Source organism: Periplaneta americana, chromosome 6 (genome assembly GCF_040183065.1).
Source record: "Periplaneta americana isolate PAMFEO1 chromosome 6, P.americana_PAMFEO1_priV1, whole genome shotgun sequence".
Classification (NCBI taxonomy): domain Eukaryota; kingdom Metazoa; phylum Arthropoda; class Insecta; order Blattodea; family Blattidae; genus Periplaneta; species Periplaneta americana.
Window position 1 is genome coordinate 48,913,870 of NC_091122.1, and position 19,718 is coordinate 48,933,587.

General features: G+C 38.0%; 1 protein-coding gene across 2 annotated transcripts in view; it reads right to left on the reverse strand.

Moving 5' to 3' along the window:
- The window catches only part of LOC138701306 (protein Njmu-R1-like), an 88,917-nt gene that overhangs the window by 45,162 nt on the left and 24,037 nt on the right, over window positions 1-19,718 (reverse strand). Inside the window, exon 8 of one of the 2 annotated variants that reach the window (XM_069828060.1) lies at window positions 6,136-6,280. The exons of the other annotated variant lie outside the window; for it this stretch is intronic. Coding sequence (XP_069684161.1) covers window positions 6,226-6,280 — 55 coding nt within the window. The 3' untranslated portion in view covers window positions 6,136-6,225. Of the gene's footprint in view, window positions 1-6,135; window positions 6,281-19,718 lie in introns of those variants that run through there. 2 annotated transcript variants of the gene reach the window in all.

The window sequence follows — 19,718 nt, forward strand, 5'->3', positions numbered from 1 at the left end:
TAATGTAGTAGTATTACATTTTTAAATAAGTAAAATATTATGTTAAACTATAATATACTTTTATCTAGTGGGTATTTTAAAAACATCTGCATTGACTCGAATAGCGCTCCTGAAACTGAGAACAGAAAGCAGAGCGAGCGCCGCTCTGCGACGAACCGCTGGACTAGTGGAAGTATCGTCACTTTCTCTTCTACCCGCTCTGAAAACTCCTTTGTAAAATTTTCTAAGATTATTTTCGTCCTTATATTGTTGTATCTTTTCCAAATATTTTCTTTCCCATACTCGTTTCCTCTGTCTATGTATTTTCTTTTCCTCTCTTCTCAGATCTCTATATTTCTCAGTCTCACTCCTCACATTTCTCTTCTGCAACATTTTCTTATACGCTTCATTTTTCTGCCTTGTTATTTCTTGGCAATCCTCGTCCTGTTCCATCATACCCAATTTATCCTGAGCTGCTGTTTTCATCGCGTTCTTGAGCTTTCGCCATTGTTCTTCGATATGACCATTAATGTCATCAACATCATTAACATTACTACTGCCATCCTCTATGAGCATTTCTTTTAATTTAGTTCTATATGCGTTGGTTATTTGTGAGCATTCTAGTTTCCTTATATTAAATTTGGTACTTCTAGAGCCCTTTAATTTCTTGATACTGGATATCCTAGCTCGTACTTGTGCAATTACCAGATAGTGGTCCGAGTCAATATTGCCACCTCTAAAGGTTCTTACATTCATTAGGTTTGATTTGTGTTTGGTGTCTATTAATACGTGGTCGAACCCGGGACCTTTGGTTAAACGTACCAACGCTCTCCCAACTGAGCTACCCGGGAACTCTACCCGACACCGATCCAATTTCTCCCTCTATATCCACAGACCTCAAAGTGGGCTGCCAACCGTCAAGCAACCAACATTTGAGTGCACACTAACTCTGTGTGACTTTTTTTAAATTGTGGTTTTCTGTTACGTACAGTGACGTGTATTATGCAAATTAAGCTTTCAGGAATAACTCCCTGTAAAGTTAATTTGAATAATTTCGAGGGAAAAATTGTTCCGGGGCCGGGTATCGAACCCGGGACCTTTGGCTAAACGTGCCAACGCTCTCCCAACTGAGCCACCCGGGAACTCTACCCGACACCGATCCAATTCCTTCCTCTATATCCACAGCCCTCAAAGTGGGCTGACAACCGTCAAGCAACCAACATTTGAGTGCACACTAACTCTGTGTGACTTTTTTTAAATGGTGGTTTTCTGTTACGTACAGTGACGTATATTATGCAAATTAAGCTTTCAGGAATAACTCCCTGTAAAGTTAATTTGAATAATTTCGAGGGAAAAATTGTTCCGGGGCCGGGTATCGAACCCGGGACCTTTGCTTAAACGTACCAACGCTCTCCCAACTGAGCCACCCGGGAACTCTACCCGACACCGATCCAATTTCTTCCTCTATATCCACAGACCTCAAAGTGGGCTGACAACCGTCAAGCAACCAACATTTGAGTGCACACTAACTCTGTGTGACTTTTTTTAAATTGTGGTTTTCTGTTACGTACACTGACGTATATTATGCAAATTAAGCTTTCAGGAATAACTCCCTGTAAAGTTAATTTGAATAATTTCGAGGGAAAAATTGTTCCGGGGCCGGGTATCGAACCCGGGACCTTTGGTTCCCGGGAAGCTCAGTTGGCAGAGCGTTGGTACGTTTAAGCAAAGGTCCCGGGTTCGATACCCGGCCCCGGAACAATTTTTCCCTCCAAATTATTCAAATTAACTTTACAGGGAGTTATTCCTGAAAGCTTAATTTGCACAATACGTGGTCTATTTGGGTTCTTGTTTGTCCATCTGGTGCATTCCAGGTGTATATTTATGTATGTTTTTCCCTTGAAACATCGTGCTTCCAACCACCATTCCTTGTGAGGCTGCTAGTTCTACCAACCTGAGACCATTATCATTTGTCTTATCATGGGGACTATATTGACCAATTATAGGAAACAGAGCTTTCTCTTTCCCAATTTGAGCATTAAAATCTCCTAAAATTATTTTAATATCATGCCGTGGGCATGCTTCTACTGCTTTCTCCAACTTACTATAAAAATCCTCTTTATCCTCCGCAGAGGATACATCAGTTGGTGCATACACGCTAAAAATGCTAAAATTGTAAAATTTGCCTTTAAGCCGTAGATAACATATCCTGTGATCATATGCTTTAAAACCAATTACCACTTGATTGACCTTTTTTCCAACTACAAAGCCTGTTCCTGACATATGTTGATTTTCGTGGCAACTACGAGGGGGATCCAGGAAATAACGACCGTTTTGTTGTAATAATTAAAAAAATATATATTTATTTAAAAAAACAAAGTCTGTTGCATAACTGAAACTTCCTTTACTTCTCTACATAATCATCACCTACATTTAAACATTTGTCGTATCTGTTCACTAGCTTTAGAATTCCCGTGTTATACTCCTCTGCCGCCAGTTCATTAAGCCAGGTGTTCACTGTCTTCTTCAACTCTTCATCACTTCCAAAACGCGTACCACCCAGAAAGTCTTTCAGCTTAGTGAAAAAGTGAAAATAGCTAGGAGCAAGGTCTGGACTATAGGGCGGATGATCAGGTCTTCTGTGATGAGTGATGGGCTTCCGGGTCGAGTTTCATCGTGGACATTTGTTCGCCCATTGTTGAACATTTCGCACCAGATTCTCACATTTCTTTCATTCATTACAGTATCACCATACACTTCTTTCAATTGTCGGTAAATTTCTGCAGGTTTCAAATGTCGGGCATTCAAAAATCGAATCACACTCCTCACCAAACAGTCGGCGGGATTATCAATCACGTCGTTCATTTTGAAGTAACACAAAATGCACAATGGCGACTTGTTGCAACCAGTACTCACAACATTATGAGAACACATGTTAAGGAGGCCAGTTGACCTTCAAACAAGGAAGGGGAGTCAGCTGCGCGGCGGGTATGCGCGAACGGTCGTTATTTCCTGGATCCCCCTCGTATAATAAATTGTGTGTTTCCTTTTCTCAATGATCCCAGACCTCAACCATCGTATCTCCTGTATTGCAGTTACATCAATGTTATAACTATCCAATTGATCTAATAGCATTTTAAGAGCTCCAGGTTTATACAGCGAGAGTACATTCCATGTCGCTAGCCTCAAATCTTTATCCATTTTCTTGCCTGGTTGTGCCATTGATCGTGTCCGGCTATATTCGTTTCCTTGAAGTTTCGTAGCAATGTTTTTTTTCCGGGGTGGAGTCGCCAACCCCACGCCCAACCCCCAACCTGGAGGACCAGGCCTCTATATTTGTGTCCCCTGTAGGCAGGGTGGCCCAGCTATACCACTAGGCACTGGGTAGCTCAGGCACCTCGGGGACGCCGCTCCCCGTACCCACCACAGTGGGCCCCTGAGGGGGTTATAAATCTAAAGAATCATTTTATGGTACGTAGCCTACCAGCAGTAATCAGAATCTCTTTTATTTTTTTAACGAAAGAATAATGGGAGTCTTGTCATACCATCATCATAGAAATATGCCGCTTAAGTGAAAGAGCGATTATACAGATGTTGACAGTTCAATGGCATATTACCACCCACTCTTACATCGTGTGAAAACAATGTGCTCTAGAAGTAGAACACTTGTACATTCTTTCTACACTTATAGGAGCATATTTTAGAAAAGGGATTCCAGATTCCTCCTGAGAATCAAATTTTAAACTTGTTAAACTGACCATAAAAGTACATAAAGGTCTACTGACGTAGCTCAGTGGGAAAAGGACTGTCGGTCCGGAGTCGCGCTCGGTCGCGGATTCGATTCCCGCTGATTTCCTGGTTGGGTTTTTTCTTAAATCCGCAACCGTAAGGTGAATGTCAGGTAATCTATGGCGGATCCTTGGCCTCGTCTCGCCAAATATCTCGCTATCATCAATACCATCGATGCTAAGTAGTCTAGTAGTTGATACAGCGTCATTAAATAACCAAATAAAAGAAAGTACTACATAAAGAGAAGATTTTAGCACACAGTTTAAGGTTACCAGTACAATACGACTTTACATAAAAATGTTGTAAGACAATATTTAACGGAGTCAATAATAATAATAATAATAATAATAATAATAATAATAATAATAATAATAAATCAATAGGCAAGATGTTCTGTACACTAGGCCTGAGTTCTATTATATGACTAATTGAGTAATTCATGCATGTGACGTTTATTTCATTCTACAGCTGTGATAACAAGCTATTGCACGGTAGGCCTACTTATATTTCTAACTAAAACATTAGGTACATGTTTCTATTTTACAAGTGTAAAATAAGTGATACGGAAGCGAATAGGTATTGTTCATTTCTCGTCCACATCAAAGAAAACATGTTTACAATGTAGGCCTAATGTAACGTCTTACACAGGCAGTGTTTTGTTAATAATAGTTAATACTAATAATTTTCTTTTCATCTGAACTATTACTACAATCCAGTATGCATTTGTATTTCTGTTCGCTCTATATGTTGTCAAATAACTATACAACATCTTTAGTTAAGGTATCAAATTGTTACAGTTTTCTTTCGTTTCATGTCAAACTAAAAGTAACTAAGCTTGATTATGTTTTTAACGTGGTCGCTTTAAATGTTAATAAGATTTTTTTTTTTCATTTATTCATTCAGATTGATTTATAATAGACACCAAACATATATATTAAACATTCAGCATTGTATAGAGCGTATTCCAAATCTCACCGGTGAGCAATCCGATGGCATCACGGTGTTCCGAATTCCACCGATGACGTCATTGATGCTCCACCGGTGTCGCACTGGTGCCATCAACTTGCAGAGGTGGTGGCAGTCTCCATCAGCCGCCATCAGTGAATCTGATTGGTTCTTGTATACGGCGGGAATTAGCAGACGAATGACATCGTGCACTGTTGTGCCATGGCGGTGTGTTCTGCTGTATTGTTTGTAATGAGCACAACGTAAAATCAATATGTTATTGGCTTATGAGCGAACATGTCAACGGACCAGTTATTACTACCGGTTCAAGAAATAAGTTGTTTATAATCTCTTTTATTTGAACGAGATGGCAGTAAGGAAATTTCGCAAAATTTTGCTAGCGTAGCACAGATAACCACTTAACAAGTCGCCATGACAGCATCGATTCTTCCAGCAGTTTTGTTCCTTATTTTCGTTGCAACGTGACGTCATTGATACCACCGGACCGGTGAGATTCGGAATACGCTGATAGTACAGCCGTCTGCCAACCGATGCTTCTCCCAAAGCATGGCGGCGGACGCAAGCTTCAATTTGTCCCTACTCTAAACTTCTGCGCAGCCTGGGCTGTAGGGGTTCGACTGCACTATACATGTTAAACAATAAAACTTGTCACAGTCACTGCCCTTTGGAGTAATTTACAAGGACAAGCATCAGTGTTGAAGTAACGTTATTTAGGGTTTCTTTATGAAGCAGGTAGTTGGGTTGGGTACAATGCCGTGGAATGCAAATATTGGCAATGGCATTTAGGGAGGGGAAAACTCATACGTCACTGAAACAAAATTGTGCGTAAAATGTGTGCGGAAAATACACGGAGCAAAATTAAAGTTCAAAATAATCCTTTAAAATTTAGGGTGCGTAAAATACGCGTTGGCGCAAAGTACGCGAGCAGATACGAAGTGCTATGATAGGGCCTATATGATACTTTTGTAGTGATTTGTAGCGCTCTTATGGCCACCCAGTGCCCAGATCGTGTCTTAGTTTACTCCCCATCTTCGTGACGAGACTTAAAATTTTAAATTATACACATAATTTTATTATGCACGAACTGTAAAAATCGGAGATAACCTTCACGTTTATCATTTATCACCTTTTTGATATCTTCATCCCATATCCCTCTTTTATCTTTCGCCTAGAATTTTTAGGCCAACATTTTCTTAAAATGTATGTTAAAGCCATTGAATACTACTATCTCTCAATGAATCTACTTTAAAAATAAGCCTATTATTTTCTTGCTTGGAATTTTTATTGTTTCTTGTATGCCAAGGTGATGTTATTATAATAGGGGATACGACTAAATAAAGATCCGTCTCTAATTCGTTTACTCCAAAGTGTTCAATACATACAACTGAATGCTTTGTTAACGTGAAGACATTTCGTGGCATACGAGCAGCTTCTGGCCACGTAACTTATCCTTTTCAGTTGAAAATTTGAGAACCGTAACATAACACTCATTTATAGGACTCTGGTAATTGCTGATACACACAGGCATACAACATTTAGGAGCCACCTGTAAATAAAAGAATATGGATAAATTAATCTCATTTTTAATTGAAGTCTAAACTTCCTTTATTTCAGCTCCCTGAATTTATTTTTCTTTGAGGTTATAACTATATTAGAAGTAACCGTAGCTATGTGCTTCATCTTTTGATTTCTTTTCAGACTTTACTTTTATCATTCACTTACTGTTAACAGTTTGGTGACGTAAATGCTGTCATGCTATTGTCCATCCGAGTGGTTGACACATGGTCGTCAAAACGGGAGAAATCACATGACATTTACTTACTTACGAGGGCCTTTTTTTCTTTAATTACTTTAAACAGCTGTATAATGCTGCGCAAACTTCCAGTCCCGTACAGAAAATATTTGCAGAGAAGAGCCTAACAACTCAGGCACTAGCCCTTTCAGAGAGGACGGGAGAAACGAATGGTGCAAACCGGGATGCAACATAACCATTCAGCCGGACAGTACCAATGTATCCTTTTCATACTTAGCAACAAGTGTATTATGAAGGTTTCAATTCAGAATTACATTGTCTTCTAGCTGAACATGAAACAACATCGGGTGGTATGCCGGAGACAGCGGCTTCCACCCATAATGAAGAGGACAGCGATCCCGGGAGTGACCGTTTGTCATCATTCAACAGGAACGTCCGAGAGTGGTTGCGAAACATGAGAGATATGAATGCGTTGGAAGTCGGGGAAAGTTCTCAAATAGAAGGTAAGTAGCTAATTGTTTATAATCTGAAGTAGTGGCGGTTTCAGCTATGCAGAAATTCAGGAGATTTGAATTATTACTGGTACAAGTACGCCTCGGAAATTACAAAATAAGAGCTTACAATGGTTTGAGCACCTTAAAAGAATGGACAGGGAAAGTCTGTCGAGGAGAATATTAAATTTAAAAGTGACAGTACCTATTTATCCTCTTCATAGTTAGCAAACAGTGTATTATGAAGATTTCAACTCAGAATTACATTGTCTTTTAGATGGATATGAAGAAACAATAGAAAGCAGTGACAGCGAGGAGTTCGGGGAATACCCGTGGTATGAGGACCAGCAGTTTACAGCCTTCGAAGTTGGCCAAAATTATACATCGGAAGGTAAGTAGCTAATTGTTTATATTCTGAAGTAGTGGCGGTTTCAGCTATGCAGAAGTTCAGGAGATTTGAATTATTATTGGTACAAGTACGCCTTGGAAATTAGAAAATAAGAGCTTAAAATGGTTTTGACACCTTAAAAGAATGGACAGGGAAAGTCTGTCGAGGGGAATATTAAATTTAAAAGTGACAGTAACTATGTATCCTCTTCATAGTTAGCAAACAGTGTATTATGAAGATTTCAACTCAGAATTACATTGTCTTTTAGGTGTACATGAAGAAACAACAGAAAGCAGTGACAGCGATGAGTTCGGCGAAAACCCGTGGTTTCAGGACCAGCAGTATAGAGCCTTCGAAGTTGGCCAAACTTATACATGGGAAGGTACAGTAGCTAATTGTTTATATTCTGAAGTAGTAGCGGTTTCAGCTTTGCACAAGTTCAGGACATTTGAATTATTATTGGTACAAGTACGCCTCGGAAATTAGAAAATAAGAGCTTGAAATGGTTTTGACACCTTAAAAGAATGGACAGGAAAAGTCTGAGAAAGACAATATTAAATTTAAAAGTGAAAGGAAGACGACCAATGGGAAGACCACGGGAAAGATGGATAGATCAAATTCAGAAGAACTTAAAAGAACGGGGATACAAGTGGGATGAAATAAACAGGAAAAGGCCACCGGCGTGGCTTAGTCGGCTAAGAGGGTTGCCTGCCTGTCTGAAGTTGTGCTCGGGCGCAGGTTCGATCCCCGCTTGGGCTGATTACTTGGTTGGGTTCTTTCCGAGGTTTTCTCCAACCGTAATGTGAATGCCACGTAATCTATGGCGAATCCTCGGCCTTATCCCGCAAATACCATCTCGCTATCACCAATCTCATCGACGCTAAATAACCTTGTAGTTGATACAGCGTCATTAAATAATTAAAAATAAATAAAATAAAGAGGAAAAATGCTTGGAAAGATAGAGACGAGTGGAGGCATATTTGGAATCGACCTTCGGAAAGGAGGACACGATGATAACTGATAGTGAATAGGGTTTTATCCAGTGGTGTCATTCGGCCATTTCTCACCAGTCGTCCGATTCACTTATTGAATTTGTCGCAGTTCGCAGAACCTGTTCTTAAATGTTTTACGTTAAACATATTAGGTTCTTAACAGAAAGAAAGGAAGACAGAAAGAAAGAAAGAAAGAAAGAAAGAAAGAAAGAAAGAGAGAAAGAGAGAAAGAAAGAAAGAACATTATTTTAACAATTTTACCATGAAATCCTCTAGCGTTTTAATAAGACAGTGATAGAAAACATAATCATATCATATTATTAAGTCGTTTCTTAACAAAGTGCAGGAAGTCAAAACAGCAAAACAATATCGACGGCCCATTTTGAGTTGGTTTAACTCAAAATCCTAAGTTTTGAGAAACCTGCATTTTAAAGATTTATGTTGTGAAAAATCGATGAATCGTTCAAATCAGGAGCGTACGCAAGGGGGGATTAATGGGTTTGAACCCCCCCCCCGAACTTAAAAAAAAGGACAGATTTAGATTTGAGTATTTTTTTTATCCACAATCGTTTCCCCTTCTCTAATTTTTCACTGTCAGAGTAACAAAATCTACATCGACATAAGGCATAGTCATCCTACCTTTCCTTCAGTATAATCCCAGTCCTAGGTGCTACGGCACATTCAAATTATAACAATGTTATATTTTTTATATAGAGAGACCTACCGCCTCATACCAACCTTGTAATAAAATGAAGCTGACACAGTATGAAATTGAAAAGGTTGTTTTGACAATCCTGTAGTGCAGATGTTAAATACTGTGCACTGCCGACTTTAAACTCAATTTAAGAGCGGTATTCACCCGTTCGTTAGAGTTCTGACTTAATTGTGAAACGTTCCTTTAACGTTTTGTGCATTTGTCAGTTAATATTTTTAATATAAACTTCACATTATTCTTCTGGGTTCTTTGATGTTCCTAAGCAACCACAGAGCTCAATTTTACAACTTTTTTAAACAAAAAAAGTCGTGTACTGGTAGTGATTCTCGCGAGGATAGTGAAAGTTTTACATTTTCAAATTTTTCTTTGCAGCCGCGGCCTGACGACGTTGTCGCTAACGTTCTTCCTGGTACTAGTTTCACATCTCTCTGTACAACATCAATTGCTGCTGATAATAATAATAATAATAATAATAATAATAATAATAATAATACACAAAATATAAAAAACCGATATGCAAATTGTAAACAATTTTAATAATGCCTCCCCCATTTTAAAAAATTCTGAGTATGTCACGGGTTGAAATTAATCAAACTGAAATCATGTTTTGTTAATTGGATTTCCACGGCAACATGAAGCTTTGAATTTCAGTTTTCTCAAAACTTTAAATTTTGAGTTGCTTCCCTTTTGAACTGGCCCGTGGATATTATGCTTGAAGGTTTGAAAGCCATCTGCAATTAGTTTGCAGTCGTCTACCAATACCCCTTTCCCTTTGAATGCTAATATCGCATACACTACAATGAACCATTGTTTATTATTCAAAAACACAATTTAAAAAAATAAATATATTATAAGCAGAAAATACACTATTAAGCACATTACTAAGATACTTCGTTTTCCTCTTTTAATAGAGTAGTCCTCCCTCAATTTTTTATTTCACTTGAATGAAACAGTTTATTTATTTTATTAAAAATATTCACAATTCAAAATGGTTGATGATTACTGGGTCGGTTTAGTCAGTATCATTTAAGCTGCGCTTAAGTTTGAGTCTAAATCTCAGACAGAAATCAGTGTGGTGCACTGAAATGTGGGAGCTTACCATCAAGTCTTTCAAGGCTTGCTTTTGAAGAAACGACGCATGCGAGGTGCGAGACCGGTTTCGTACAAATCCACACTACACCAGCAATAGTGAGTGGTTTGTAAAGCTAAGAGGTGCGCGGTGTATACATCTTCACAAATGTTCTAGGACAGATATTTCACTGCAAATCCAGCATTCTCCAATCTTCCCTATTTTCCGCTTTGTTCTGAGTCTCTGCATATGATCCATAGCCTATATCTTAATGTTATCTATCAACCGGTCGCCCTCAGTAGCGTAGTTGGTATAGCGCTGGCCCTCTAATGCTCGAGGTTGCGGGTTCGATCCCAGCCGAGGTCGATGGCATTTAAGTGTGTTTAAATGCGACAGACTCATGTCAGTATATTTACTAGTATGTAAAGAACTCCTGCAGAACAAAATTCCGGCACACCGGTGGCGCTGATATAACCTCTGCAGTTGCGAGCGTCGTTAAATAAACCATAATTTAATTTAATTTAATTTCATTGAACTGATATAGTCCCCTGCAATCAAAATTTTCTACTGTTCAGCACTGCTTTCAGTAGATCCTTCAGTAAGCAGTTTTTCCTCGGCCAGTGACCCAGCCAATTTCTTTTTTCTTTCCTCATCAGTTTCAGCACTATTCTTCCTTCATCCACTCATTCCGTCAGTCTATTTCACACGCTCCATTCTTCTCCATATTCACATTTCAAATGATTCTAGTCGTTTCACTTCACTTCGTCGTAATGCTCATATATATGCCCCTTACATTGGCACATCCCACACAAAGTACTTCACTAAAGTGGTTTCAGAATAAAAAGGAAAATATGACCTACGCCAATCGAGTGTTAGTAGCAGTACGATGTTGTCACACGGTGCACGAGACGTGGAAGACAGACACAACAGATAAGGATAGAAAATATCAGTCGCTGCTGCTGCAGAGAGCGGGCGGGTCGAGACCTGTTGCTTCATTGTGTGTAATGTTTAAATATTATTACTCTTACTGAAGTAATTCTCATCCCAATTTTTATTACTTCTTCGCTTCACAGATTAGTAGATCATGGATTGTATAAAATGATTTTGCATGACTTGCAAATGGACAGTAAAAATATGCATCTCCATATGAATCCTAGCCCTATTAATACGCCATTCACTGAAAGCCTGTGAATGCAACGAACATGCTTAACGATCAAGTTTATTTTGTTTCTTGCAGACCTAATGCCTAGCAACACAGATATTCATGATACCATGCCAGAAACAAAAGCCATGCCAGCTATCAGATCAGCATGGGAACTAAGCATGCCAGATCACATGAGAACTGATGTCAGATATCGTACCACCTTTCATGCCAGATCACATGACAGTTTCTTAGCCAGATTACATGCCAGGAAACATGCCAGTTACCATGCCATATCACATCTCAGATATCATGCCAGGTCACATGTCAGTCACATGCCAGATTCCACCCCACCAGTCAGCACAGATCACATGACAGATTCCATCCAACCTGTCATCCCAGATCAAATGCCAGCGGCCATGACAGATCGCATGCTAATTCCCATGCCAGATCACATGTCTGATTCAATGCAACCACCCATGGCAGAACAAATGCTAGGACCCATGTCAGACACCATGCCAGCATTATCCATCGAGGTATTAGCAGAAGAAGAAGAAGATGAGGACAGAACAAGGAAGAATGGTTGCTGGTCCTGTTTCATGTATATATGTCGCGGGGTTTGCCGCTTCTTTAGGCGTAAGCTGAAGCGTAAGCGTAAGCATAAGCGTAAGCATAACTAGGTAAGATAAGATAAGTTCAGATAAGATCAGATAATATAAGATAAGATCAGATCAGATCAGGACTGATCAGATCAGATCAGGACAGATCAGATCATATGACGACAGATCAGATCAGGACAGATCAGACCAGATCAGGGCAGATAAGATCAGGACAGATCAGATCAGATCAGATCAGGACAAATCAGATCAGATCAGGACAAATCAGATCAGATCAGGACAGATCAGATCAGATCAGGACAGATCAGATCGGGACAGATCAGGACAGATCAGATCGGGACAGATCAGATCAGGACAGATCGGGACAGATCAGATCGGGACAGATCAGATCGGGACAGATCGGGACAGATCAGATCAGGACAGATCGGGACAGATCAGGACAGATCAGATCGGGAAGATCAGATCAGGACAGATCGGGACAGATCAGATCAGGACAGATCAGATCGGGACAGATCAGATCAGGACAGATCGGGACAGATCGGGACAGATCAGATCGGGACAGATCAGGACAGATAGGGACAGATCAGATCGGGACAGATCAGATCAGGACAGATCGGGACAGATCAGATCAGGACAGATCGGGACAGATCAGATCAGGACAGATAAGATCGGGACAGATCAGATCGGGACAGATCAGGACAGATAGGGACAGATCAGATCGGGACAGATCAGATCAGGACAGATCGGGACAGATCAGATCAGGACAGATCGGGACAGATCAGATCGGAACAGATCAGATCAGGACAGATCGAGACAGATCAGATCAGGACAGATCGGGACAGATCAGATCAGGACAGATCGGGACAGATCAGATCAGGACAGATCGGGACAGATCAGATCAGGACAGATCGGGACAGATCAGGACATCAGATCGGGACAGATCAGGATAGATCAGATCGGGACAGATCAGGACAGATCAGATCGAGACAGATCAGGACAGATCAGATCGGGACAGATCAGGACAGATCAGATCGGGACAGATGAGATGAGATCAGATCGGAACAGATCAGGACAGATCAGATCGGGACAAATCAGATCAGGACAGATCAGATCAGGACAGATCGGGACAGATCAGATCAGGACAGATCGGGACAGATCAGATCAGGACAGATCGGGACAGATCAGATCAGGACAGATCGGGACAGATCAGGACATCTGATCGGGACAGATCAGGATAGATCAGATCGGGACAGATCAGTACAGATCAGATCGGGACAGATCAGGACAGATCAGATCGGGACAGATCAGATCGGGACAGATCAGATCGGGACAGATGAGATGAGATCAGATCGGAACAGATCAGGACAGATCAGATCGGGACAAATCAGATCAGGACAGATCAGATCAGGAGAGATCAGATCAGGACAGATCAGATCAGATAAGATCAGGACAGAACAGATCAGATCGGGACATATCAGATCAGATCGGGACAGATCGGATCGGATCGGATCGGATCGGATCAGATCAGATCAGATACAATGTACTGAATATGTTAATTTATTCCAAAAAGTATTTGATCCTTATATCTTCTTATTGTATTGGTTATGTAATATCCTTTCAAGAGTGTTGCTTCATATTAGATTATTGTTAGCCAGTATCGAATATATGATTTCTTTAGAAAAATCCTTTTTTTCAAATCAGTTAATTCTTAACAAGTACTGATAATGTGAATTTATTTCAAAATTTGTTTGGCATTTATAATACCCATATAACAATTTAACTAGTAATTTGTTTTCAAGAATATTTCCTTCATAGCAGCCTATTTGTTAGCGAATATTATGTGAACTGTTAAGAAAAAAACTTCTTTCAAATCATTTAATTCTTAACAAGTACTGATAATGTGAATTTATTTCAAAATTTGTTTGGAATTTGTAATAGTGTAACTAACGCTTTCTTTTCAAAAATATTTTCTTCATACCAGACTATTTGTTAGCAAATAATGAATATGTGAATTCATTTCAAAAGTGTTTCCTTTTATATCAGTTCAACTAGTAATGGATATGTATTTTGTTTTCAAGTCCATTTCCTTCATATCAGATTATTAGTTAGCAAGTATTAAATATGTGAGGTGTTTTGGAATAAGTTGTTTTCAAGTCAATGAATGTGTAATCATGTATTGACTATATGTGCACTTACTAAAAATGTTTGCTGTCTCTATCGTTTTCACTAGTAATGGCATTGCAATTCGTTTTCAAGAGTGTTTCCTTGATATCAGATTATGCGTTATCAAATGTTGAACATGAGAACTGTGTTCCAATACGGTTGTTTGCATTCAGATCAGTTCATTTGTAAACAAACACAAAATGGTGAATTTATTTAAAATAATTTTGATGTTCCCATCGTGTTCATTAGAATGATGACTACATGATTTATTACCAAGATTGCCTGCTTTCACACTAGATTATTTGTGAACACGTAAATCCGTATCAAACGTAGCCTATTTGCTTTTATAATTATTTTCAGTATTGAGTAATGACTAGGTATGTAAATTGTTTTCTAAGATTGGTTGCTTTTTATAACAGTTTAATTGTTCGTATGAATTGTTATTCCAACATGCTGCTGTTTATATTATTTTATTTCTTATCAAGTACTGAACAAATGATTAAAATAAAAAACAGGCTCAGGTGTACCACTTGGTATAATGCTCCCGGTATATCTTTAACGATAGCGACCGTTAGATTGGAAGTAGTTGGTGCCAACTGTGGATGCGTTACATTTACATTAGGTATAATACTTTAGTTGTAGTTCGTAATATTTAATTTTAAAATATGTACTTGATGCTAAGATGTTTGTAAATTAAAATTAAATTCCTCGATTTCAGTATAGTCAGTAGTTTCTTTAGATACAACTATACTATCAACAAAGGAAAGAGCCTAATGCTTTGTTTTCACATGGAAAAGAAATAGTAAAATGCATAGTTAATTTTAGATGATGGTTTACAATATTCCGCTCTCTAAATTATTTCACCGAATAGTAGAGGATCTGTCATTGCAATTTTATAACATAAAACATTTGTATTTGTCTAAATCTTGAAGAATAACGTGAAGAAATCTCATTACATATTAAACAAATGTAATACTCTTGTATTCGAGAGCAATTGCAGTATTTTACTGAAGAAATATATGAACATAATAACGGAAATTAAAATAGGAAACAGAATTGAAATTATACTCAACAGAGACATAGACTTCACAATATATACAACGGTGAAATATTAAACAGTCGATAATTTCTTGACTTACCCCATAGCTAAAGAAACCGAAAACTTTGATATTGCAACACCAGAATGAAGGATAAAATCGTAATTTCTGAAATTACAATAAATGTTAATATTGTCTGCATATTCAACAACTGTTATGCTACAACAAAGTAGACTCAAAAATAGACTTCAGAATATCCATTTTTGAAAATTTGCATCATTTCAGTTATTTAAGAAAGTTACAACATCTAACACTGGAAAATCGTTCGAATTTTTATGTTTGCAATAAAAAATTACGATTCTTCTGCTGTAACAGAAAACTCACAAGACTTTATGAACAAAACCGAAGTGGGACTAAACTGCAATGAAATGCAACGAAAAAGTGACTTAAAATAGAGGACAAATGACTTCTGGATGGAAGATAGTCGTAAAACAAGAAGACAAGCAGTCGCCTTAGGCTATTCATATTGCCAAATAGCGAGAACTGCATGGAAAGAGATCTCCATCTCCTCAATATGACAGACTGTGGAAATAACCTCTGATATTATTATGATGAGGACGATATTGTACTGTACGACGATCTGAATCAGTAACAAGAACAATGCTGAAAAGGGACAACAGAATGTAATAGGAAATGCCACAGAACATGAAGCATGCTTTAAAAGGAAACGAAAATATCATGTTTGAAATGTAGGAGAAATGATTATGGTAGTAAAAATGTACACCTCTAGGACAGACGGAACAAATCTGTAAAATTATATATTATATAAATGTAATAATTGCCAGCATATCAAGGAAAGCGTCCACACCGGTGGAGTACCGGTTAGCGCGTCTGGTCGCGAAACCAGGTGGCCCGGGTTCGATTGCCGGTCGGTGCAAGTTACCTGATTGAGGTTTTTTCCGGGGTTTTCTCTCAAGCGAATATGAGCAAATGCTGTGTAACTTTCAATGCTGGACTTCCGGACTGACTTCACCGGCATTATCACGTTCTTCTCATTCAGATGCGCACTTAGCACACCCTGTGTGTAACCTGGCTATCAGAGCAAATAAAGATATTCAGGCCTTTGCATCATCTATTTAGATTTTACGGAGCGCAAAGTGGCTGCTCGTGACGTAGAAGGAGCGTGAAGCAGTGTTAGGTCGACTTCTAATTTTATAACAACAAACATGTATATTAAATAGCGGTATATTCAAAATACGTGACATTGATGGTGATGATGGTATAAATAATATAAATGGTAATAAATAATCATACCGGTACTAATATTTTGAAGACAAGTTCAATCCTTCTGTTCATGGCATCGAATTTGTCAGTAACATCGTTGCAGAAAGGCTGATTTTTTTTATAATTTTGTGCACAATTTGTTTCTGCATGGAAATATTTGCGATTGACGAGAGTCTTTGTTGTGACATGCAACTACGCAAATAGTTTTTAATGCGAATCATGTAAGAAAAATCTCTTTACGCAGACAAATTTGTTTATAAAGAGCCCAAATCCCTAAAGCACACTGATTTTATGAACAAATATTAGTCTTAATTATTTAAAATAGTCGTAATAATTAATGCAATAACTAAGAACAGTAGAGAAAATAATTAATGCACACAACGCGATCTTTATGCACACTCGCTCACGAAACCGCGGAAAATTTAACTTTGTATATAGGCTACAGTAGTACTCACAACGCTAACACCATAACCAGTTTTTTTTCGATTCCTCTTACATTATATTTCCACTTTTCTAAAGATTCGTGCTTGCTTCTTTAGCAAAACAGTTAAAAAAAAAACACAAATATATTTATTTAGTATAACTTATCTATGAGCGATTCATCCATCGTCCCGAAAGTTGTCTTACATTTTTGCTATCGTATATACATGTAGGCCTATATGCAGCGCCCTACAAAAGAAAAAAATGTACAGTCTATGACAGAGAAAAAGAACGACATCAAGCATTTCTTCATATATTTCGTTGCACTGACATGCATTGATTGATTATATTGTACTGGAGTATCTTAATAATCTAACTTTTATAAGTTGAGAAAAGATATGAATTGGAAACCTAAATATTGATTCAAGTGGAAGAGAATGAACATTATTTGAAATTGACAAAGAATAACGCACTGCCCATATATGGTAGGGAGGTTGGGATGGGCAGGGCGGAACTCGACATGCAGCCACCTCCTCGTGGTGAGTTCTGGGTTGTTTCAGTTCATAGAAAATGAAACAAGCAAAGAGCTGCATCTCAACTGTGAAAGGTGGTAAGAAAATGTGTAGAGTGTTCAATAAATGTAACTTCACACACTAAATCCTTAAGGTAGAAGGAACAGAATATTCCTTCGCCATTTGTTCTTTTTATTTAATAAGAAATCGATTTTATTTCCAGAAAAAATTGCTACATCGCAGTAAATTCAGTAGCACTTGCCAACAGACGGAAACACTCTTCCCTACTGCACTTATGGCAGTCACGAGGAGACTGTCCTTACACACTGTCCCCGCGGTGCTCAGCTCTAAGGTGAGTACGCATCTTGTAACAGCGTTGCAAAATAACCACTACTTAAACTGATTTACTATTAACAAAAGTGTTAAAATAGTTACTCTTATACCGTAAATGTAACAACATTATGCAAAATTATTTATTGCCAATGAAAAGTGTAATGTAGACATGTTTACAAAATGTATATTTGTGGATGTGTTTAAAAGGTAATGGTATCAGAAATAATAATAATATCATACGAAGAAAGAGTAATGGAACGGAGAAAAATTCTCTCTGATGCCGGGATTTGAACCCGGATTTTCAGTTCTACGTGCTGATGCTTTATCCACTAAGCCACACAGGATACCCACCCCGGCGCCGGACAGAATCGTCTCAGTTTAAGTTCCAATTCTTGGGTTCCCAGTAGTGGCCGCCCTCTGCACTACATCATAGATGTCTATGAACACAGGACTGAAGTCCACACATGAACACGTTATTTGAGAAACCCCTCATGTCCAAAATCATAAAATTTTCAGGAGAGATAAAAAACTAAATATTTCCCATATGAAAATAATTTTATGGAAATATATATTTTTCCCTTAATTTTACGTTGTAATTACATGTTTCAAGTTCAAAATTGAGGTTTTAACACATGTCAGTTCCTCAGGAAAATTATTTAAATATTTGGGACATGAGGGCTTTCTCAAATAAAAGATTAAATGTGGGAAATTATGTCATTATTAATGAAGCAGAATGCGATAGAAAGTATTGTATTGTTGTAAAGTATTAATACACGTATTATATAGGGTGTGGCAGTGGGATATGACGGTTTTTATAGCCCCGTTGTGGGCTGCTGTGTGTACCACATAAGAAGGATTTCAAACAGCTAACAGGCAAGCGATTAATCAACAATGCACAGAATTTGTTATAAGTTACTTGTGATTGGCTACAAAAAATATAATTAGAAAAGTATTATAATTAATTAATTCCGTCTTAAAATATAAGTATACTGGTATTAAAATATGCTACAAAAATGATAAATTTGCTTTCGAAGGGAACAAGAGTAAGGTGGTCCGTGGAACTGTTCTGACTTAAAAAAGTGGTCCCCATTTCAAAAACGTTTGAGAAATGCTGATGTACAGTATATGCGATGACGAATTTTTTGTTCGTATAGTCTCTTTGTAATTGTTCTTGGCCTATCTGACCTTGTCTACATATATTGTTCTTAGACATGTAATATAAACTATTAAACTATTCTGTACGAGAGAAAAAAAGAGAGGGATTGTTTTAAATTATGCCCTATTATAATTTGTAGTAGATCTACAGTTCAAGTCCTATTCAACTCGGTCCGAAACATCGCGGATATGGGTGTAAAATACCAGAAAGTTCACGGTAAAAGTGGCGAATGACTCGCCAGTGCTATCTAGCGGCAGGGATTGTAGGCAGCGAGGATGACATGACGAATAGCGCGTTGAACTGTGATATGAGCAACAAAAACATGATGACCTAAGGATTATTCTCATTATAGTTGTAGCCTACACAATGTCAGTTAAATATGGAAAGGTTTGTTCTATGTTTTTTAAAAACTATGCCCAGCAAAATATGCTAGATCTTTCTTCAGATTTCCAAAAGATAGAGATTGGGAGTAGTCATGTAAACACCAGTAGAATATTACTTTTCTGTTACAAGATGATGATGATGATGATGATGATGATGATTATTATTATTATTACTATTATTATTATATTTTATTATTACTACTGCTTCTACTACCAGTAGGCCACTACAGTTATTTGCTTTTGTTTTTTAGGTGCGCCATGCTCATACAGGTAAATAAATGCAGACAGACGTTAGTTAATGAGATTTAATAGGGCGCGTCAGCTACTATCGCTATTTGCGTCCTTATATAAACTTCTTTAAAAAACAAAACACAAACAATATCATAAGCAAAATGCGAGTACTAACTAAAAACACTGTCAACAGTTCTAGACGAAACGTTTAAAATTAGAGGGATAGAATATAGCCTATTATGTACAAAAATCACAGAATATATTCGGATCACTTTTGATTATCGGATTTCAATAACCAT